Source organism: Asparagus officinalis, chromosome 7, assembly GCF_001876935.1.
Source record: "Asparagus officinalis chromosome 7, Aspof.V1, whole genome shotgun sequence".
NCBI lineage: Eukaryota > Viridiplantae > Streptophyta > Magnoliopsida > Asparagales > Asparagaceae > Asparagus > Asparagus officinalis.
The window spans coordinates 142037259-142061984 of NC_033800.1; the positions used below are offsets into that span (position 1 = coordinate 142037259).

General features: G+C 38.8%; 2 protein-coding genes across 7 annotated transcripts; one reads left to right on the plus strand and one right to left on the minus strand.

Annotated features, from left to right (window-relative positions):
* On the plus strand, window positions 250–11700 carry LOC109850157 (histidinol dehydrogenase, chloroplastic). 6 transcript variants are annotated; one of them, XM_020420097.1, is made up of 16 exons: window positions 250–354; window positions 2998–3051; window positions 3642–3788; window positions 3877–3998; window positions 4071–4123; window positions 4240–4312; window positions 4462–4563; window positions 4642–4743; window positions 4844–4915; window positions 4982–5044; window positions 5127–5168; window positions 8390–8449; window positions 8533–8643; window positions 9637–9807; window positions 9892–9982; window positions 11188–11700. In XM_020420097.1, exons 3-16 carry the CDS (start codon window positions 3665–3667, stop codon window positions 11460–11462), a joined length of 1461 nt encoding a protein of 486 aa, XP_020275686.1. In that variant the 5' UTR covers window positions 250–354; window positions 2998–3051; window positions 3642–3664; the 3' UTR covers window positions 11463–11700. The 6 variants fall into 6 exon arrangements, with proteins under 6 accessions (XP_020275686.1, XP_020275688.1, XP_020275684.1 ...); XM_020420099.1 differs by lacking the exon at window positions 2998–3051 and having other exon boundaries at window positions 264–354; window positions 11188–11269; window positions 11341–11700; XM_020420095.1 differs by lacking the exon at window positions 2998–3051 and having other exon boundaries at window positions 264–354.
* On the minus strand, window positions 11864–23602 carry LOC109850159 (beta-1,4-mannosyl-glycoprotein 4-beta-N-acetylglucosaminyltransferase-like). Its single transcript, XM_020420102.1, has 2 exons — window positions 23486–23602; window positions 11864–13307 (listed from the first exon to the last, which is right to left on the minus strand). The coding sequence occupies exon 2, from the start codon at window positions 13224–13226 to the stop codon at window positions 12123–12125; it is 1104 nt and encodes a 367-aa protein (XP_020275691.1). The 5' UTR covers window positions 13227–13307; window positions 23486–23602; the 3' UTR covers window positions 11864–12122.

A 24726-nucleotide genomic window follows, 5' to 3' on the forward strand; every position in this document is an offset into this window, starting at 1 on the left:
TTAGGCATAGACGGGGCTTCGGCCACCTAAAAACGGCCTGAGCAAGCCAGCCCAGACGGCCGCTCCGCCTAGGCCGCCGCTAGACCGTCTAGCCTTTTGAAAAATTAAAAAACAAAATGGACCCAAAACCCTTACCGTTACCCGCACGCGACCCATAACTCACCTAAACAGTTAAACCCTATCTCTCTTTCCTCCTTAACCCTCCGCACGCCCTCCACGGACGCCCGCCCTCTCTCTCGACTGACACTTCTGTTCCGTCTCGACGTTCTCTCCCTCCCCCGCTGTACCTCTCTCGTCGCCGCCGCTCCCGCAAGTCCTCAACCACGTCCCCCCTCTCCTGCAGTCCCCATTCAGGTAAAATTTTTAATTTTTTTAAGTTTATGAACTGTTTTTTAAACTTATTTACTGTTTTAATTAATTAGTTATTTAGTTTAATTAATTTGTCTAGTAAAGCTAGTTTTAGTTTAATCTTGTTTGATTTTCGTTAATTTTAGTTTAATTTTGTTCAGTTTTAGTTACTTTTAGTTTAATCTTGTTTGATTTTAGTTAAATCATCCACTGCCACAGAAATGCTCTATGAAGATAAATTCTCAGCAATAATAGCAGGAAAAAACATAGAACATATCAGAAAAATATATTGAAAATTTTACCTGCTGAAGAAGTGATGGAAGTGGAGACGGATGAAGGCAAAGAATCCCAAAAGACAGCTTTTTAGGGCTAGACTGTTGACTAGACACTCTAGAGTACAAGTAGTAATGAGTCAGATTCGAGTGGACAATTCACTAACCCCGATGGTTTATTTTATTTCGATAGAAAAAACTATCAAATCTGATTTTTATGACCAAATTTAGAAGAATCTAGTAAAAAATCCGGTGATTCTGGGCCAAATGGTAAATCTTCACACGTCAAAATTAGTATCACAGTCAACGATATCCGTTGATCTCGCGGTCTACTGTACCGCATGTACAGTTAAAAAAGTGTGTTCTCGAGTCAGTGTATGCACGTATGTATATAGACATAATAATTAGCCGAATAAGGAATGCAGAGCACGGGAAATAACAGTTTTACGTTCCATATGTTTGTATCCAAATCCACCTCATGTTTACCCTACTTGTCAATAGCATCAATACTTAGTACTGAACAAAATTGAACATCAAAGTTATGGTGAAGAAGCAAAAGGCTGGCTAACTTTTACAATCGCTAATTCAAGAACTATTGTGCAGTAGAAAATGAAATTCTAAATCCATATAGTACCAAAAAGGTCAAGAGGTACAAAAGCACACAACATACCTTGACAAGACAATGCAGGGAATGTCATGTTTATATGAATAGGAAGAGTTTCTCCTCGCTTGACATCTACAGACATCTGCCAGCATGATGAAGTTAGAAAAACTAGAAGGTCAGACATCTACAAACATCCTCATACTTCTTCCCATAAATGCCACTGCTTATTTCAAGAATTTATTTGCCAGGGTGTTCTTGACGAGGGGATGATATACCAATAGTCGATGATATCAACATGAAAAGGACCAGAGGCATCTACAGATATCTGTTAGCATGATGAAGTTAAAAAAACTAGAAGGCCAGACATCTACAAACATCCTCATACTTCCTCTCATAAGTGCCACTACTTATTTCAAGAATTTATCTGCCACTTTCTAATTAGAAGGTGTTCTTGACGAGGGGATGAAATACCAATAGTTGATGATAATCAACATGAAAAGGACCAGTGTCATCAAGAAAACAAAAGGCTGGGAGAGCGTAGAACACGGGGGTGGAGGATATCTTGATATAAGAAACAGTGAAATGATCATATAAAAAAGAATTTGGATGGAAAGTTAAATTTTTGTATAGGATGAAGGGTGCTTGGTGCTAGTTATCGAGCCTAAGGTCAATAAGTTCCACTAGGACCATAATAAAGGCAATTCATGTGAAATTTATGCTAGATTCTACTTGCTTACCTTTGGTTTCTCCTCACTCTAGATCTATGTTGATACTTGTTACCTTTTCTCTCTCTTCATATCCCTTTGTTCGACATCGGGTCATCCTCCGAGGCAACAAAGTCACTGATGAAACTTTCGGATGGAGAAGCTCACTTAAATGGAGAATGGACACTTTGACAGTTCTCGGAAAACACCATGGTCGAAGGGGTGAAAATTGGGAATGATTTAATGATTTCTGGTTCAAATTGGAGTAATTTTGGACGAAGAAATAGAAAAGAGCATAGTGAAATTTAGGGTAATTTTGGCCGGCGAGAGAAATTGTAAGGGAATCTCTGTTTATTTCTATGACTGCGGTACAGTAGACCGCGGGATCAATGGATGTCGTTGCCTGTGATACTAATTTTGACGTGTGAAGATTTACTGTTTAGCTTGGAATCATCGGGATTTTTTACTAGATTCTTCTAAATTTGGGCATAAAAATAAAATTTGATGGTTTTTTGGATCGGAATAAAGTAAACCATCAGTTTAGTGGATTGTCCATCCAAATCTGACTCATTGCTACGTGTACTCTGGAGTGTCTAGTCTACAATCTAGCCCTAAAAAAGCTATCTTTTGGGAGTCTTTGCCTTCATCCGTCTCCATTTCCACCATTTCTTCAGCAGGTAACTTTTTCAATATATTTTTCTAATATGTTCTGTGTTTTTCCCTGCCATTATTGCTGAGAATTTATCTTCATTGAGCATTTCTGAGGCAGTGAATGCTTTAAACCCATGATCAGCAAGAAAAACCATAAATTTATTGTTATAATTAATTCGGTCTCAACGTTTTTGTGAGATAATTCTCAAATATTTGGCTATTGCTACAACAAATTCTTTAAATGACGATCAATTTAAGGTGGATTCCATATAATTTTCTTGAAATTATTTATAAAAAAATCTTGAAGTATGCATATTGGAGTTTATTTATAATTTATATCATGATGAGATCCTGCAAATTTCCTTTTGCTGAATCTAGCTTTGAAAATGCTTAAAGTAAAATTTCTCTCATTTTGCAGCGAGACTCTAAGTTCTAACCCTCCTCATTGCTGGAAGTGGAAGCAATAATTTGTGTATCTACTGTGGTCTACTACTCTACGTGTTTGGCTATGATTTGTTTTCTTTTAAGCAAATTCAAGTCATGAGGCTTTAGTACTTGTCAACATAATCAGCTTTGTGGCATGGTCTTGCATATATAAGAACTCTTTAAGTGTAATTTTGTGCTGAAAAAAAGTTACCATGCATGGTGATTTTTATTAGCGAAATCACTATGTCCAAAAAAATGAACCAAGCACATGCCCTTCACTAATGTTTTCCAAACAGGTCGATCTCATCATGACTATGTGGGTGTTTCATTCTCTCGTTGCTTTTCTAATGTGCAAGTCTCTAAGAGGCTAAGACCTCAGCGTCCTCGACCCAGTTGCATGTAATATCTTATAATACTGAAAACAATCCATTCCAGTCCATGGGGCATGAGTCTCTCCTTGCACTGTCAAGGTGCCCACGGGCCTCTATCTTGTATCTTCCAATACCGTTCAATTATTCTGAGATGTCCCAGTGAAACTCGTTATCTGCGTGAAAAAAGCGCATATGCATTTCTCTAGTTCGGATCAGTTATGTTCTCCAATTCTTGGTTAATTTTTTTAACATGAGATAATTTCAGGAATTCAGAATACGAGGCAGTGGATGGACACTGCAGTTTTGTCTTTGACCGGAACGAATCAAGTCATTAACACCCGAAAATTTCAACATTTTCAAATATTTTTTAACCCTAAATGCGGAAGCCATAAATCGCGCTGCTTGTCTGCAGGTGCAATTTTGATATATGATTAACCTAATTTACCTCTGATTACATAGAAAAAGAACTTTTTTATTCATGTTATTGTATCTTGTTGCAGTTTCTAGGGTTCGAACGGTTAGGTGTGCAATGAAATCTTACAAGCTGTCGGAGCTCAGTCATGCTGAGATCAATGGTCTTAAGGCTCGACCTCGCATTGATTTCACTTCCATTTTCCGTGTGGTGAGTTTTTAAATTATCTATTGCTTGACAGTACTAAATTTTGACTAACTTTAATGCGTGTCAATGAATTAGGTGCAACCCATTGTGGATGATGTGCAAAGTAGAGGAGATGCTGCTGTTGTAGAGTTGGTTCTTCTTCGATGTGCTCATATATAATTGCCCATATATAATGTTTTATAGCATTAGTTTTAACGAACTTTGAAGCTTTGGTTGCTTGATCAGTTGCAATTCAATCTTGCAGTTATACCTTGATGTTCGACAAAGTTGTATTGGACAAAGTGGTAGAGGTTGTTTCTGATCTTCCAGACCCAGAGGTAGGTCAGTGTTAACCAAATATTTCATAATATGTTAATTTGCATCTAGAAGTTATTAATATTCACTTGTTTTTAGCTAGCATTATTGCTAATTTTCTGAATGCTTTGTGCTGAATGAATACCATTACTGTCTGTTAACTGAAATGCAGCTAGATCCAGCTGTGCAGGAAGCGTTTGATGTGGCATATGACAATATATTTGCATTTCATCTTGCTCAAAGGGCTCCCGAGAATATTATCGAGAATATGAAGGTACACATTTACTTCCATGTTTAATTTGTATTCACATTGTTTGATAGGTTTTAATTTTTCTTGCTTTTGCTTTTATAGGGTGTCAGATGCAAAAGAATAGCCAGGGGCATCGCTGCTGTGGGTTTATATGTCCCAGGGGGAACTGCTGTCTTACCATCAACTGCGTTAATGCTTTCAGTGGTATGCTTGCTGTCAATTGTTTCATTATACTTATTGTTGCTTTCTTTGTTATACTTGAGTAAAGCTAAGAAGGCTGACATTTTAGTATTTTCTTTGTCAGCCTGCTAAGATTGCTGGATGCAAGACTATTGTTCTTGCAACTCCTCCAAGTAGTGATGGAAGCGTATGCAAGGTGGACTTTCTCTCGAAGATCTTATTACTATAATTACTGTAAAAAATTAATAAATATTTGTTGCAGGAGGTGCTTTATTGTGCCAAGAGAGCTGGTGTTACTCACATATTAAAAGCCGGAGGGGCTCAGGTGCAAATTCAATGGAGTTCTTTGTTTGCTAGATTGTTTCTTTTCTTGTTATTCGGGAATTCTAACTTTGCTATGTTACCAGGCAATTGCAGCCATGGCTTGGGGTACTGCATCATGCCCAAAGGTAGTGACTTTGACAGTATATCTCATGGATCATGAACTGGTCTTCTCATTTTGTTGCCTTAGTTTAAGAATCTTTTTTGTTTTTGTTTTATGTGGCAAGTTCTTATTCTCATTTTAGCAACATCTTGCATTTTGTATGGTTTTTAACCAGTGATAGATAGTAATTGTTTCATGATATAATCAAATAGTTTAAAATTTAAATGTATGATTCAGGGAGGAGGTACCTCTTTATTAATTTAAGGAGACCCTCCCCCATGCGCCTCCCTTATGGTTGCTTATGGTAAAGTGGGAAGTGAAAAACTTGAGCACTAGAATTAAAATTTTCTCAACTTTCTTCAACATGACTCTTTTGCTTTAGGGAGAGCTCTTGACTACTGTTTGTTGTTTCACACAATTCGTAGTTTATTTATCAATTAAACATACATTATACTGAAAGTATTGGTTTACAAAGAGAATGTATCCCATTTCACATGACAGCTATACTAGGATGCAAAAGATATTAAAATTCTCGACCATGAGACCTGGAGTTGTAGGTGTGATTCTTCATAATGGATCTTATACAGTATTTTGAGGAAACTCATTTTTTTAAAATTTTTCCATGTTTGGCACTTGGACATGACGCAAAACTTGGACACCCATGTCATAGGAAAGAAATATCTCATGTAATTAGACATAGAAAGTAGGATGTCATTGTATTTAGAGAACATATAGATTTAGAAATAATATATAAAACGGATCTTTTAAGTGAGGATAGAAAGAAGTGTTAAACAAGTACACTCCTGCGGTCATCCAAACTTGTATCATGTTTGTTTAACTATGTTAATCCATCGCTTTTCAGCGTATGTCATCAATAATGCACACAAAGACATCCCTATGTCATCTTTTGAAGAATATTTTTGTATTGGACGCTTCTGTACACTTGAATTCCTGACCAACTTTGTGTATTTGCCTTTAGGTTTAAAATTTTACTCTAGATTTTATTTTTAAGCCCAAGTAGTTTTATATGTACCTATAAACCCAAACCCAAACCCAATCTCCCAAATATAATATGTACTTATGTGGTCCCCCCTTAAAATTTTGAAAAGCCTAATTTTTCTCTTTCTCTCCCTCTATTCTCTAAGCAATCATTGTTCTATTCAATCTCAATTAATGCGATGGATGACAGGGGAGAAAGAAATATATAGGAGAAATTCCTAACTCCCTGTCTTCTTCACTTATTTCTCTTTCTCTGACCTCCTTTACTCCCTCCTTTCTTCAACTCTCATCGAACCCATTAAATACTCATCAAATCCATTAATTCACAAGATCTGGATAATTTGTTCTGGTGAGGATTCCTTTGTTTTTGGATTTCTTAAGGTATAAATTAGGCCAACTTTCACTGAGTTTAATATTGAGCATTAGTTCCTCATAAATACAACATAATTACAACAATGAACAAATTGAGCATCTCATATCTTTTTAGATTTAATTCCACAGATTTGGGACAATTATAGTATTAAAGCTTCCTCCTTGATCAATTTAAGTCCTCATTTATTTGATCACAATTATTTCTCATGATTCCTCGTAAATGCTTAGTACAATTAATATAAAACGAAAAAAATCAGAATTTAATTTTAATTTGTTCTAGAACCATTCATGTTCAATATGGTAAGACCAAATTTCAATATGCATAAGTATAGCATCAAAAATCATAAGTATAGCAACAAAAGGCATAAGTATAGCAACGAAAGTCATAAGTATAGCAATTGATCCCATATTAGTTTCTGTAATCTTTTTCTTGTATTTGAGTTGGTCATATGAATATCTGGCCAATCTATGCTAATTACATTGAGCTAGCTCTTTTCCCCACCATACTCTATGATAAGGGATGTCCACACCAAATTCCCTATAAAGCTTCGTCTTGGGCGATAAGTGGGTTGTTCCTTAAAGATGGATTTGATCTAATTAGCAGCCCACTTACAACATGCTCGTCTATAAACCTCCACCCATATAGAATCGCTCGCAATTCCTACAACGGATGCGATGAACCATCCATTTGCAGTTTGTGGCCTTGCATCTCATGGTCACTCTTCCAGGTTCATTTTCCACAAAGGAGAAGTTGAAATCTTGAGTAATAGAGTAATTACTTGAACTCCGTTGATGATGCATAACACCAACAAATTCTAGCCAACACTTTTAATCGCATTGTGTCGTGAAAGAGGAATCATTCTAGAGATTTCAACTTCCCTTGACGTGCTCTGTGAAGAGGAAGGATTTTGTGAAGACAAAGCATGTTGTTCAATAAGAGAGTGGATGGATGGATTTATGCATTCAAAATAGTATAAGAGTTTGAGAGAGTTAAATTGTGAATGGACAACTCTAGAACAAATTAAAACCAAAATTTCTGAATTTTTTCATATTATTATTTTTTATTAACTGTATTGTTAATTGTTATTAATTGTACTAAACATTCATGAGGAATCATGAGAAATAATTGTGATCAATGAAATGAGGATTAAAAGCGATCAAGAAGAGACTTTACTATTATAATTGTCCAAAACGATCATGTGGAACTAATGCTCAAAAAGTAGGAATTGTTCAATTCGTTATTACTGTAATTTTGTTGCATTTATGAGGAATTAGTGCTCAAAATTAAACTCCGTGAAAAATTATACCTTAAAAACCAAAGAATAGAGGAATCCCCACCAAAACAGAGTATCTAAAACTTGTGCATTAATGGGTTTGATAAGTATTTAATGGGTTTGATGAGAGTTGAGTAAAGAAAGGAGTGAATATGGGAGGTGAGAGAATGAGAAATAAATGAAGAAGAATAGAGGGAGTTGGGAATTTCTCCTGCCTTTTTTCTTCTCTCCAGCCATCCATTGTATTAATTATGATCGGATGGAGCAGTGGTCGCTCAGATCAACAATGGAGAAAGGGCAAATTTGGGGTATTTACATTCTTTTGGGAGGACCACATAAGTATGTATTGTATTTGAGAGATTGAGTTTAAAGGCAAAATGCACATAATTGTTTGAATTTATAGGTACATATAGAACTACTTCAGTTTAAAAATAAAACAGGGTAAAACTTTGGGTTTAAAGGCGAACACTCCTTAAAGTTTTCATTTTTTACCAACAAAGATACTTTTCCATACTGTTCTAGGAAGATCTATTGTAAGTTGCTTATTGTTGCATGTATATCTGGTTATCAGCATGATTAGTGCTTTTATGATAATTTTCAGGTTGAGAAAATTTTTGGACCTGGAAATCAGTATGTTACAGCTGCAAAAATGATTCTCCAAGTATGTTATTATCTTGCTTTGAAAGCTCCAAATCCCTTTCTATCTCTCACAACATTTTGTTTATTCACATTTTCTTCCTGCAGAACAGTGAAGCCATGGTTTCCATAGACATGCCTGCAGGCCCATCGGAGGTTTTAGTCATCGCAGACAAGCATGCCAACCCAGTCTATATAGCTGCTGATCTACTCTCTCAAGTACTAAATTTTCATCATTTGATTATTTATGAATGAATCTTTATTTTTCCATCTATCCAAGAAGTGTATAAAAAATTTATTGTGGGTTCGTGGTATATCTAACATTTTCCTTTTGACATCTATTTATGGATGATGGATTGCGTTTCCATTATTGACTTTCTGGTGGCCTGATGCCTATAGTTGCGGCTAAGTTGATAATTACTTTAACTGATTTTCTCGTAGCAATTAAATAAAGTAAAACCTCCATTACTTTACAATTGAACCCAATCATCATGCTGTAGAACATCCTGAGAAATATTTGTAGTGTCAGAAAGGTGGGCATTTTGCAGACAAATTCACCCCTTCTATTAAAAAATATTTGTCCTTTTCTGGTCCAACTGGTTTATTCCCTTCCTTGATCCCAAGCCTAACCTGCAGTAAGTTCAAGAGGAACTTGACTGGCCTAATAAAAAAAATTTGAAAGAAAGAAAAGGAAGATCTCTCGTGGTATGATTCCCAGTTTCTTCCATCGATTTGGTTTTCTAGTCTAACATCAGACACTTCATGTCTTCCCAATATCCAGCTAAGAATAAAACTAAAAGAAAATAGTATGAAAGAAAATAAAGGGAGGAAGGCACATCACAGGTATTATTCTCGAACTTCTTCCTTCATTCGATGGGTTATAGATTTCTAGTTTAATCTAAATTACTTCATTTTAGCCATAGTTTATGTGTAAAAAGAAAGAAAATTAGGGTGGTATTATACAATCTAGGCTATTTAGCCATAATTTAAATGTACTAGTGGGACAGCAGAAGGCTATAATAAGAACAGAAAGAAGATGATTTACCCAATTCTTTACTAATATTGGGAAGGCTTGTCTGAAGATTCCCATAAAACATTACCTGCTTCCTTCATTTTATTATTATGTATAGGAATTATCTGAATTCTGATCATATTATTATATGGTTTATATAGTGCAAGAGATCCTGAGTGGCTATTTTGCTGATATTTCAGGCAGAACATGGTCCAGATAGTCAGGTTGTTCTTGTCATTGCTGGAGATGATGTAGACATCAGTGCCATTGAGAGTGAAATTAGTAAACAATGTGCAAACCTTCCAAGAGGAGAATATGCTTCAAAAGCACTTGCCCATAGCTTCACTGTGTTTGCTCGAGATATGGTTGAGGTTAACTACTGACACAACTTACCATATTCTAAGCTGCTTATAATGTAGGATAAGTTTTAAGTATTTCCATTTTCTTCATTTCAGGCTATCTCGTTCTCAAACTTGTATGCTCCAGAACATTTAATTATTAATGTTAAAGATGCAGAGAGATGGGAGGGTCTTATTGAGAATGCAGGTAACTTATTGATTGACATTTAAACTATTATCATCCACAGCTGGTTTTAACTTAAATCTCATATAAGTTTTGTACCTATAAGACATTAAAAAGGTACTTTCTGATGAAATGATGAAACATCTATGCTTGTCTAATTCCTGCACTAAACAGGATGCCAGAGCAATTTAAAAACTGTATATAGAAGCCTGTATGATCAATCTTTTTTGCATAACCTAATGGCCTTAAGACTAAGAACTTGAAATTTCTGGAGTCTGCTTGTCTATGCATATTGTTAGTTACACTATTGTTAGTTACGTACATTTATAAAGGGTTAGTTGCACATAGACCTGTTGTAGTATGAAGTTTGACTTTGGTAGATAGACCCCATGGGGTGGTCTCCCTCTCTCCCTCCCCCCCTAGGTGAAAATTTGGCAGATTTATCTAGGAGAAATTAGGGAGTCTATTTGAGGGTAAAAGAGTCAAAGATCCATCCAGGAGATTTATCTGCCAAAATCAAACTACACGAATAATAAGTTTCCAAAACTTGATTCTGCAACGGGGTCTACGTGCAATTAAGCCTTTCGATATGGCTAGTTATATACATAATATTTTATAAAATTTATGGCATGAAGGCATCCAGGACTGCTGAGCTTAGCCCCCCCCCCTCCCATGTAAGTTTTGAATTTTGCAATGAGTTGGATGTCTCACAATCTTCTTTGGGCACTTATTTAAGTGGTGTTATGACACGTCATGTCATACTTAAATATATAGTGGTGACCAAGATCCATAAAGTCTGCATCTTAGCTTTAAGGAAGATCTAGTTGTGATTAGTATAAGAGTTAATTGCGCATAACCCCTCTTGTCGTATTGCACTTTGGAACTTACTACCCCTATAATTTGATTTTGGCAGATAGACCCCTTGGATGAAATTCTTGACTCTTTTACCCGTAGACTCAATTTCACTAGGGATAATATCTGCCGAAATTTTCCCATGCAAAGGAGTCACAAAAACAAATTTGCCCAGCTAAAATCAGTTAATAGGGGTCAGAAGTTCAAATACGTGACACTACAGGACTAATAACTTCCAAAGTGTGATGCTACAAGGATACACGACACTACAGGACTAATAACTTCCAAAGTGTGATGCTACAAGGGGTCTTTGCAATCAACCCTATCTATATTTTCTTCTGATCAATACGACTTCACCTCCATGCAAATAATTGCAGGTTCTGTGTTTTTGGGCCAATGGAGCCCAGAAAGCGTAGGCGACTACGCAAGTGGTACGAACCATGTCCTCCCAACTTATGGGTATGCGAGGATGTACAGTGGAGTTTCATTAGACTCCTTCCTCAAGTATATAACTGTGCAATCTCTAACAGAAGAAGGGCTAAGGAAGCTAGGTCCATACGTAGCGAAGATGGCAGAGGTTGAAGGATTAGAAGCTCACAAGAGGGCTGTTACTCTCAGGCTCCAGTCTGTAGAAGCGGCTCTCCCCATATAAACCTGTGATTGTTATCTTTTTCGATGATTTATAATTTGGAACAATAATACCAATAAACTGAATTTTTTTGTACCTATTCATTCAGGCGATCAGCTATGACATTTTCTTCTTCATTTTTTGCCGCTTAGAAAGTCTTTGTTTTAACCATTTGTTGATGCTGAATGAAGTGTAGAACTCAGCAGTGTTGTTTATTGGTAATTACATGTCAACCTGAGTATATATAAGAAATTCACCAACACAATCCTAGTTGAACCAACCTCTGTGAATACTGTGAAAGTCCAATTTGTACTCATCGCCTAAATATTATCTGTCAATCTTTATCCAATACCTGATCTAAATAACAGTGATTGAACCTATCCAAGCTGGTTCTTTCAATGTATCAAGACGCAAAAGGGATTTAGTTGAATAAGTGTAGCACACAATGAAGGTAAAATCATTATGCAGCAACTCTGATCCAAGTTATCAATTCCCGTTGCAGATCACTAGCACATAAAATAACAGTTCCGCTTTTCCTCCATTGACTCTGATATGAGATGCGCTATTTAATAACACTTCCAAAATTTAACTTGACCTTTTACATCACTATTACTATAGGTTTTCACCATAAATCTTCTGCGTACTTAAAACTCACATAAAACTAGTTACAACCGTGGAACCTATTCATTGTCTTGGTCTATCCGTACGCAAACAACCTCCAGGCAACAAAAACCTGAACCTGTCCGCGTTCTTTATCAAATAAGAAGGAAGATAAACAGCAGAAGCCGACTTAGGCACAGAACCCATCTTCTTCATCAAATCTCTGAAGCTATACTCCTCTGGCAACATATCGAACAAATCATCCCCGTTACAAATTATCTTCTGTATTCTTGAATAATCCAAAAATTTCGAACTTGTTACCCTGTCAGCATGGCTATAAGCCTTCATCTTGAAAACAAACTCCTCCAACGTCCTAAAACAAAAGCTACAGTGCCAACCAGCATCAGCCAGTAAATAATCAGTCTGCCTTGAGTGCCGGTACCTAGTAGATGATCTCACTAAGTGAGCAGATGCTCGCCAACTACTGTAATCCACTGGGAACTCAAATGAATACAAGTAATGCCTCAACTCTAGATGCATAACTGAAGGTATTTCATCGCACCACTGCAGAAGCTTCATAGTGTGCTGGCTCGGTATCTCATCAGCATCTGCCATTATGACTACATCTCCATACATGACTCCTGCATCCCTCAACATAGAGTTGAGAGATGCACGATGCATTGCCTCGATCTTGAAAGGGTCTTTGTAGAAGCTCGGATCAGGTGGGCCTATAAAGTTCCTATGGATAATTTTCGACATAGCAAAATTGAACCGATGAGCGTTCTCGATAAAGGTTAGGGATTTGGGGAGGCCAGTGAAAGTGACATTAGATTCAAGGACCAAGAGCTTATGGACATAAGGAAAGAGCTCACTGTGTCGGATCTCAAGAATGTCGAGTTCATTGCTGAAGATTACAGCATCAAAGATTCTGCGAGGGTAAGAAAGAAGAGACCAGCCATGGAGTTGGCAAAGTTGGGAATTGGATATATTTTCAGAGTAGAAGTGGGGGATTTTGTTGAAGGGGCGAGGAGGGGTGTCCCAAATTGGGCGGAGGAAATAGGTAATTTTTTGGATATTAAGAAAGATTGGAATGATAAAGAGAGGAAGGGAGATGATGAGGACGAGGAGGAGAGGCATGGAGCAGCATATTGTTCTTCGCAGAGGAGTGCGAAGGGACTTTCTGGCCATGCGAAGGAGGTTTTATGAATGTGTGTAGGGAGCAGATGCATGCTCCTTGTTCTTCTTCAAGGGGTTGAAGGTCTCAATTATCTGATACAATCAACACAATAATGTGGAAACATCAGAATGCTATCTTTATCATAGAAAAAATTCAGTTGATAAAGAAAACAAAAGCAAGAAATGCAACCATCATTGTGCTCATTATAACATCCAACTAAGGTGAATCGAACTAAGCTAAAGATTTTTAATTTTATTTCGTGGAGAAATTAACAGAGAGAACTCCCTCCCCATGTTTCCTTGAAGATAAGGCACAGATACAGAATATGGTCACTCGACTCCTCCCCAACCAAAATAAATCGACATCATAACAAGGAAAGTCACAATAGCAGGCACATCGCAAGAGAATATATGTAGCACTGTGTCTACCAAAAAGCTTGAAATACAAACCGCCAGCCAACTTACTAGTGCAGAGCATGGTCCAAAATAATAATAATAATAATAATAAAAGTTAAATCTTACTATACAGCTTCTAGTAACTACTGTTCTGAGAAACTTCCAAGTTTTAGGTTTTATATTGTATCAATGTATCACACGCTCAGACCATTTGAGGGAGCTTCTAGGACATCCCAATGACAATTTTAAGAAACAAAACTATGAGTATAACACAACTCATTGGAATAATGGACTTTTGTATACAAAATATTAGAATGATGCATAAATGTAGGCGTTGCTTTCTTGATGACTAAATTCTTGTGTTATCTACTCTTTTTTTTCTAGATGTGCGTGCAAAAAACAATTAGTGTGTCCATGACATATTTTTAGGAGGTTCTCATGTTGTACACTTGGCACTGATGTGATACTACTATCGAAAAAGAGAAAATTAGTATCCGTTCATTATGATATATTTACATATTGTGAAACATCTTACTCTTATCATTATTACTGATTAGAATCTCTTGTTATCAATATCCATGCTGCTTAAGATTAAAGTATTTGGTCATGTTCATGTTTGTGAAGGTTTGAATCATAATATCATGAATGAACGGTGGGCAGATAGTTTAGGCACAACAACAAATTTGTCGAATCTTTTGAATAGTTGAAACTTGAAAGTAAATGAGATCCAAGGATGGAAGATGAGCTGCATGAGCTTTGAACTGAAATCAAAACGTTTACTTAAATCAAACTTGATTCTTCAACCTTCTCATGTGTTCCAGATAACCAAATACCAAATTTTTTGAAAGGCAATACAGTTCATACTCTATTGCAGGTAAAGCTCATCAACTCTCCTGTTAGGACTTGACATTCGGCCATTCGGGAAGCTTCAAATACAAGGAAGAAACACAAAACACTTTTCAAGTAAAATCTTTGCATCTTTAGAGGTCCTTTTTCTTTTCTTTCTTAGTTTTTGTGGGAATGTACGAATTTACATGTATGAATCATTATAAGTGACACTTACGTCGATGGCGGAGCCACATTGGACCAAGGGGGCCTTGGCCCCACCTTAAAACACTAAGAAAAAAATGTAAGTAGGGCTAATTTGCTAATGGTATTTTCATAGGTAGTAAAGTGCATAAGCTAACTCAATCTCTCAAAATTAATCCTCTAAATTTCTCTCTGGTTCTCTATGCAACATTAACCTTTCAAGTTTGAAAAGTAATCCCTAAATCTTCATCCTTTGCAACCAATCCCTCAAATCTTTTAAGTGTTTTGAAAGTAGTTCCCCAATCTCCACATTTTGAAATTAGACCCTCAAATAAGAAGTGTTTTGACCCAAATTAGTTCAACTTAGAGGAATATTCCATCCCAAATTAAACAGCTCCTAAGGAGAACAATTTCAATGTTATAAAAGTTGGGAGACTAATTTCAAATTTCAATGATTTGGGAAACTAATATCAAAATGTTAAAAATTTGAAGGACTGATATCAAAATAGGTACACGAGTGGTGAACTGACTGCGAGAATAAATCTAGCAAGTCACCTCCTCTCTTAGCCCTCAAACCTCGCTTCCTCTCTTCACCCTCACCATCAATTCCTGAGTTATGATTTTGAAAGTCCCAATTGTATAATAATGTTATGAGGATGTACAACAGACCAGCAAAACTCAGGGCAAATAGGAGTCTGCCATGGAGGAAGAAATGAAGTCCTTGATGAAGAATGAGACTTGAGAGCTCGTAAAGCTTCCAATAGGGAGAAAGACTCTTCATAATCGGTGGATTTATCGGGTCAAGGATGAAGCTGATGGACGGAGACGCTACAAGGCGAGACTTGTAGTGAAGGGCTATGAGCAGAAAACAAGGATAGACTATTCTGACGTTTTCGCTCCCGTCGTCAAGTTGACCACGATCTGGACTGTATTGAGCATTGTGGCAGTTCGAGATCTCCATCTAGAGCAGATGGATATGAAGACCGACATTCCTTCATGGAGATTTGGAGAAAGAGATCTATATGCATCAACCAATGGGTTTCGAGGAACGAGACAGGGAGGGCCTCGTGTGTCGCCTACGCAAGAGCTTGTATGACCTGAAGCAAGCTCCGCGACAGTGATACATGAAGTTTGGGAACTTTATGGAGGAGAACGATTTTCTCAAATGTGACACAGACCACTGCTGCTTCATCAAGAGATATGACGAATCCTATGTGATACTCTTGATTTATGTTGATGACATGTTGATTGCAGAGTCCGACTTGGCCCGCATTGAAGAACTCAAGGGGCGTCTCTCCGAGTGCTTCGAGATGAACGGTTTGGGTTTAGCAAACCAAATTCTGGGGATGAGGATCATCAGAGACAGATCAACACAGAGGCTGATGTTGTCTCAGAAGGTCTACATTGAGAAGATTCTTGAAAAGTTCGACATGGAGAAAGCTAAACCAGTGGGCTCGCCGTTTGCAAGCCATTTCAAGCTATCGAAGACTCAAACACCAGAGACTGCTGAAGAACATGAGTTCATGGCCAACATACAATTCGCATCTGTCGTCGGGAGTTTGATGTATGCGATGGTGTGCATAAGACCAGATATTGCACAAGGAGTGTGAGCCGCTTCATGAGCATTCCGATGAAACAACACTGGGGTGCGGTGAAGTGACTTCTATGCTACTTGAGATGCTTGTCCGACTGTTGTCTTGAGTATGACACTATGACATGACAGATTTGCAGCTAGAGGGCTTTTGTGATGCAGACTACACAGGGGACATAGACTCAAGAAGGAGCACGAGTGGCTACATCTTCATCTTGGGTGGTGGAGCGATAAGTTGGAGATCCAAGTTACAGGATACTGTGACTTTGTCGACAACCGAAACCGAGTACGTGTCTGTAGCAGAGGCAACAAAGGAGTTGCTATGGTTGAAAGCTTTTCTTCTCGAGCGTGGAGTAAGTTTTGAGAAATACTTCATCCACTGCGACAGTCAGAGTGCCATTCACGTGTCAGAGAACGATGCATTCCATGCTCGGACCAAACATGTTGACGTGAAGCATCATGCCATGTGGAGATGGCAAAGCAGGAACAAGTTCAAGCTTGTGAAGATTGATACGAGGTATAATCCAGTCGATATGCTGACTAAGCCAGTTCTACTCGAGAAGGTGAGGCTGTGTGCAGCCTCATATGGCCTCCGTTGAGAGTCGTGCAAGACGCTAAATATACAAGACATCCGGATGATGCAATCAAGAAAGGTGTGAAAATATAATTGATACCCAGTCAAATCTTTAAGTGGGAGATTGTCAGCCTACCAACTTTAAAAATCAAAGTTCGGTGGCCACTTTGTTTAAAATTTGGAAAAAGGATGCGGGTCCCGCTAGTTAATTAGTATTAGTGACTGATCCCACTAATAATTTTTTTAGTGCATAGTGTTTCCCAAACACTATAAATAGGGCCTTAAACTCGTAAGAAAAACTCATCCCAGAAACAACTCCATTCATAGAAGAGAAAGAGAGAAAACACAGAGAGAGATTGTGAGAGTTTTTGGGATGTATCTGATCAAGAGAAGATGTTCTCTTTGATCTATTCTTTTGGGATATAAAAGAATTTGACGTTGTTGTTGCACCGTGGAGTAGCTTCGAAGGAGTGAACCACATATATTTGTGAGTACTGTGATTAATTTTTGTGTCTTTATTCTGTGTATTATGTCTCCGTTCGAGGCGTTATTGTTGGTGTGTATCCTAACAACAATGCCAATCAGTACACCTCAAACGGAGACGCAATACACACCCAAATGGGCACAGAATAAAATTTAGTAGACACAAATTCAATCAGAGTACTCACAGATATTACGTGGTTCACTCTTACGAGCTACTCCACGGTGCAACGCCGCCGCCTAATTTCTTTATACTCCAAAAGAAAATAATCAAAGAGAACACCCTCTCTTGATCAAGATACTCTCCAAGAATTCTCACAAACTCTCTCTATGTTTTCTCTTATTCTTCTATAAGAGGAGTTGTTTCTGGGATGAGTCTTTCTTAAGAGTTTAGGATCCTATTTATAGTGTTTGGGAAATACTATGCACTAATAAAATATTATTAGTGGGATCCGTCACTAATAATAATTAACTAGCGAGACCCGTATCCTTTTTTCAAATTTCAAACAAAGTGGTCACCGAACTTTGATTTTCAAAATTGGTAAGCTGACAATCTCCCACTTGAAGATTTGACTGAGTATCAATCATATCTTCAATCTTCCTTGATTGCATTATCCGGATGTCTTGTATATTTAGCATCTTGCACGACTCTCAACGTTCTCAACGGAGGCCATATGAGGCTGTACACAGCCTCACCTTCTTGAATAGAACTGGCTTGGTCAGCATATCGACTGGATTGTACCTCGTATTAATCTTCATAAACTTAAACTCGTTCCTGCTTTGCCATCTCCGTATGACGTGGTGCTTCACGTCAACATGCTTGGTCCGAGCATAAAATGCGTCGTTCTCTGACAAGTGAATAACACTCTGACTGTCGCAGTGGATGAAGTATTTCTTAAAACTTACTCCAAGTTCGAGAAGAAAAGTCTTTAACCATAGCAACTCCTTTGCTACCTCTGCTGCAGACACATACTCGGCTTCGGTTATCGACAAAGCCACAATATCCTGTAACTTGGATCTCTAACTTATCGCTCCACCACCCAAGATGAAGATGTAGCCACTCGTGTTCTTTCTTGAGTCTATGTCCCCTGCGTAGTCTGCATCACAAAAGCCCTCTAGCTGCAAATCTGACCCGTCATACTCAAAACAACAGTCATACGAGCATCTCAAGTAGCGTAGAAGCCGCTTGACCGCACCCCAGTGTTGTTTCCCAGGATTGCTCGTGAAGTGGCTCACAACTCTTACTCCTTATGCAATATCTGGCATTGTGCACACCATCGCATACATCAAACTCCCGACGACAGATGCGAATTGTATGTTGGTCATGAACTCATGCTCTTCAGCAGTTTCTGTTGCTTGGATCTTCGATAGCTTGAAATGGCTTGCAAACGACGAGCCCACTGGTTTAGTTTTCTCCATGCCAAATTTTTCAAGAATCTTCTCAATGTAGGCCTTCTGAGATAACCTCGGCCTTCGTGTTGATCTGTCTCTGATGATCCTCATCCCCAGAATCTGGTTTGTTGAACCCAAATCCTTCATCTCGAAGCACTCGGAGAGACACCCCTTGAGTTCTTCAATGCGGGCCAAGTCGGGCTCTGCAATTAACATGTCATCAACATAAATCAAGAGTATCACATAGGATTCTCCATATCTCTTGATGAAAAAGCAATGGTCTGTGTCACATTTGAGAAAACCGTTCTCCTCCATAAAGTTCTCAAACTTCATGTACCACTGTCGCGGAGCTTGCTTTAGGCCATACAAGCTCTTGCGCAGGTGACACACAATGCCCTCCCTGTCTCGTTCCTCGAAGCCCAGTGATTGATGAATATAGATATCTTCCTTCAAATCTTCATGAAGGAATACCGTCTTCACATCCATCTGCTCTAGATGGAGATCTCGAATTGCCACAATGCTCAACACAGTCCGGATTGTGATCAATTTGACGACGAGAGCGAAAACGTCAGAATAGTCTATCCTTGCTTCTGCTCATAGCCCTTCACTACAAGCCTCGCCTTGTAGCATCTCCGTCCATCAGCTTCCTCCTTGACCCGATAAATCCATCGATTGTGAAGAGCCTTTCTCCTTATTGGAAGCTTTACGAGCTTCCAAGTCTCATTCTTTATCAAGGGCTTTATTTCTTCCTCCATGGCAGACTCCCACTCGTCCCAAGCTTTGCCGATCTGTTGTATCTCCTCATAGCTTTCTGGCTCACCATTGTCAGTTAAGAGAAGATAATTCATAGTGAAAATGTACCTCTCTGGTACCCTTGGATTTCTTGGAGCTTTACGAATTACGATGGGTAACTATGCTAAATCCTGCTGCTGTATATCCGGTACGTTCTCTTGGTCTCCGTCTTCTATACTGATAGGTATTTCACCGTCGTCCTCACTGTCAGTAATATCTGAGAAAAGATGGGAGATAGCTGACTCTCACTCACCTTTTTGGTCTTGTACACCGCATTCTCATGGAACACGACGTCACGACTGCACACCACCTTGCGCGCATCGTGATCCCAGAAACGGTACCCATACTCATCTCCTCCATAGCCGATGAAAGAAAGCTTCTTTGACTTTGGATCAAGTTTTTACCGGTCTGTAGGATTGGTCATGACATAGGCGTCACAACCAAATACTCGTAAATGCTCTAGTTTCAGCTTCTTTTCGGTCCAAGCCTCTTCAGATATCCCATAACTGAGAGCCGCGGATGGCCCGCGGTTGATCAAGTATGCAACAGTATTGACAGCTTCGGCCCAAAAACTCTTGGGCAATCCGGAGTGGATCCTCATACTTCAAGCGCGCTCCAAGTTAGTGCGATTCATCCGTTTCGCCACTCCGTTGTGCTGAGGTGTGCCTGGGACGGTCTTGAGTCTCCTAATCCCACGGGACGAGCAGAAGTTCTCGAACTCTTGGCTGCAATACTCGTCTCCATTATCAGACTTTAGGCACTTCGGCTTATTGCATGTTTCGTTCTTCACACAGGCAAGCCACTTCTTTAAGACGGTGAAAACATCTGACTTGTGTTTCAAGAAGAATACCCACAACTTTCTAGTAGTATCATCAATAAAAGAACAAAGTAAAGAGATTTTCCAACAGATAGGACTTACGTAGGTCCCCACACGTCGGTGTACACCAACTCCAATTTCTGTAGTTTTAGAGCAGGTCTGATCTTGTTAAAGCTCACTTTCTTTTGTTTGTCTAGGATGCAGTCCTCACAGAAAGTCAGATCGATCTTGTTTAGACCCGGAAGCCTCTCTCCCGCGATCATAATTTGCATCCCCTTCTCGCTCATGTGGCCCAGTCGTCGATGCTAAGTCATGCAGTCGACGGATGATGATGATGCTTGTCCTGCGACAAACAAGTGATCGATCTTCCCGTTGGCGATATAGAGAGACCCCTCACGTTTGTCGTGTGCCACCATTAGGGCATCCTTGGACAACTTTCAGCTTCTCTGCTCGAAGGATACTCTGTAACTAGAGTCAGTCAGTTGCCCGATTGATATAAGATTTCGTCTGAGATCCGATACATGTCAAACATCGTTCAACGTCAAGGTGGTCCCGCCTTCCATCTTGAGGGTATAATTTCCTTTCCCGGAAACCTTGCAAGGTTGATCATCGCCAAGATAGGCTATCCCCAAGTCATTCTTCACAAACAATGAAAGCAATTTTTGTTGTGAGGTTACATGGAAAGATGCGCCAGAATCGATGACCCACGCATCACTTTTGTCTTCTAGGGATAGGAGAAGCGTATCTGAATCCGTCTCGTACATGAGATTAGCTGCACCGTCAGCCCGATCATCCCCTGCTGATGCTGGAACAGAAACTCTGCAGTCCTGTACAAAGTGATCATTCTTTCCGCATCTGAAGCACTTCCCTGCATCGTAACCATTCGGGTTTGGCTCTTTAGACTTCCCTCTAGATTTCGATTGGTCTCGTCGTCCCTTATCCTTCTTCTGCGCACGTCCTCATGCCTCGACATGCAGAGCACTGAGGTCTCAGCTTCTGAGACTTTGCGACGAGATTCTTCATCCAGAATTACCCTAATTACTGTATCGAGCTTTATCTTGTCATTGCCATTGGCGTTGCTCACCGCCATCACTATATTCTCCCATAAATCTGGTAGACAAAAAAGTAGCAGAAGAGCTTGGATCTCATTATCGAACTTGAGATCTACTGCAACAAGCTGTTGCACCACAGCCTGAAATTCGTTTAAAAAGTCCGCCACGCGAGCCTGGAATTTGTTCAAGAAGTCCGCCACGCGAGCTCCTTGCTGCATCTTTAGATTGAACAGCTTCTTCATCAGGTACACCTTATTTGAAGCAGGCGGTTTCTCATACAACGCCTCCAAGGCCTCCATCAACTCCTTGGTGGTGGTCACATACGAGATGTTGTAAGTCACATGTTGGTGAAGGTTAAGCCTGATGATGGCAAGTGTTTTACGATCGAGCACCTTTCACTTGTCGTTGTTCATTTTCTTAGGTTTCCCCACCACTCTTTGGAGGGGTAAGAAGAGATCATTCTGGTACAAATAGTCTTCTATTTGCATCCTTTAATACCTGAAATTTTGACTGTCGAATTTCTTAATTCGAAGCCTGTTGTCTTCAACTGTAGATCCCATAGTGAAAGATTACGTCTTTCCTGAACCGTATTTGTAAATAGTAACAATACTTATAAATAGTACCGTACTGGTGAATAGTATCGTATTCGTGAATAGTATCCAATGCCTTAAAAGAGTAAATAATAATCTAACTTATTTTCTGATGTGGAGAATCCACTTTTAGTGGTAGCCACAGAGCATACGATAAGCAAATATATACTCTAAGTCAGGCTCTGATACCAGTTGTTAGGATACACCCCAATCAGTACACCTCAAACAGAGACGCAATACACACCCAAATGGGCACAGAATAAATTCAGTAGGCACAAATTCAATCAGAGTACTCACAGATATTACGTGGTTCACTCTTACGAGCTACTCCACGGTGTAACAACGACGTCCAATTTCTTTATACTCCAAAAGAAAAGGATCAAAGAGAACACCCTCTCTTGATCAAGATACTCTCCAAGAGCTCTCACAAACTCTATATATTTTCTCTCTTACTCTTCTATAAGAGGAGTTAGTTTCTAGGATGAGTTTTCCTTAAGAGTTTAGGGCCTTATTTATAGTATTTAGGAAATACTATGCACTAATAAAATATTATTAGTGGGACCCGCCACTAATAATAATTAACTAGTAGGACCCTCATTCTTTTTCTAAATTTCAAACAAAGTGATCACCGAACTTTGATTTTTAAAGTTGGTAGGCTGACACCAATTGTATAATAATGTTTATATGATAAATCGTACAATAAATATGTTATCGTGTTTCAATGCTTTTTGGGAACCCCACCCCCCAACAAAAAAGAAAACCACCACCTTGTCAAAATGACTTGCTCCGCCACTACACTGGATTACACTTTGGTTATTGCTTATCCGTTTTCCTTCCTTTTAACGTCCTCAACATCTAGAAACAACTCTTAGTCTTTTAGTTATGCATCACACTTTACAAATTATGCAGCAATTAAGAAAGCGAATGCAGCAAGTGGTACTAGTGTAACTTCATGTTCGTATTTTAACTAAATGTGCATGTGGGTAGAAACTGATGACAATCAAGTAACACTATGGCCCATCATGTTCTCCACCTAATTAAACATGGAGATGTCAATAATTGAAAATTCCTCTTATGTGGAACGACATCTCTTTGATCACTATGCATTCTACATCCTTTGTTTCTATGCGAACACTAAACCACCTTGATCTTTTGCATCGAATATTAAATCACCAATATCAATTTGTGAATTTTAACATAGAAAGTGAACCTGCAACAACAGATTAGGCCCTTGTTTAGTTTTATATTAAAATTCCATCGATAATAAAATTCAAGTGGCATTGAATCATATATACTTCTTTTCAAACGTTACACTAGCTCGAATATTATGGCGCAAATGATAGAAAACTTCAACTGGTTTGCTAAAAGAAATCTATAACGAAAATAGGCCCTCTTTACTCTCTAACATGCGCCTAGCTGCGTTGCTAAAATACGCCTTTTGCAGGTCCTCCTCCAGAGTTTATCAAGCTCGAATCGATCAAAATGATTGAATAGGAAAGGGGAAAATCCCCAAACAATACGAATAACCGATTAGAAAAGAAAATTATTAAGAACGCACCTGCACTGAAATATCTCGAATCTTCCACCGATCGATCGCAAGACGGCGAGAGAATCCTCTCACTGGATCATTCGCAGCTCTCATCACTTCGACCGTCGCTCCTCGTTTTAATTCCCCTGTACTGTTGGATAATTACGGAACTGCCCTCACACGCGGAGCTTTTTAGATGGGGCAGTTGTCGTTTTCACTCACTTTCGCACCTCAGTGATGGCGGGGCCCACAGTTGGAGGTTTCTTTAGCGAACAATTTTTCAAAACAGCTTCATTTTTTTTTTTTTTTTTTAAATCGACCGATTTTTTTTATTTATCAAAACCAACCCATTTTTTACCACGTCAGCCTAATCACCGTCCTAAATAGTTGGGGTTGCCAACCCCGACTATTTAGGACATAAATTTTTAGGGTTTAAGGCTTCTAATTGGGGTTTAACGCACTCCTAAATAGTCGGGATTGGCAATCCCGACTATTTAGAAAGGTGATTAGGTTTACGTGGCAAAAAACGGGTCGGTTTTGATAAATAAAAAAAATCGGTCGATTTTAAAAATAAAAAAAATTAAATGGGGCTGTTTTGAAAAATTGTTCTTTCTTTAGCAGTGCGGTTTTATGGGGTTGTATTTTTGTGACGAACTGCGTCGTATGCTTCTTGCATGCGGTGGAGAGCGCTACGGTCACACCCCAACCACACTCCTCTCTGGCTCAGTCCTCTCTCGTTACAGTGCACCGGGGGCCACATGAGAATAAAAAAATTCTCATGTGGGCCCCGATGCACTGTAACGAGAGAGGAGTATGATTGGAGGTGTGTTAGGGCCTAGGGGTGTGTGCCTCTAGCATTTTCCTCTCCCAATCCACATCAGCCTGCATTTCTTGACCTCCATTTCTCATAATTAAATAGACCTTATCAGGTCCTCTTTTCCTCCTTATTGAGTTGGACATTCGTGGCTGAAATTCTCGGCTCAGCCGTGCTAGTTTTTTTCCCCGGGTTTTTTTTTTCCAATATTAGTCCCCAAAAGTTTAATATTTGAAATTAGTTTTGTGGTTCTATAGAAATTAATCCCCCAAATCTTTAAGTATTTCGAAATCAGTCCCCTAAATCTTCATATTTTGAAAATAGTCAAATATGTTAAGTGTTTTGAAATTTTAGTCCCCAAAATCTTCAATCTGATGCTAAGTAGAGGGACTAACTTGCTGCAAACTCTGTTGAAATGTCCTATAGCAAATCCATAACCGGTTCACCATTTGCAAAA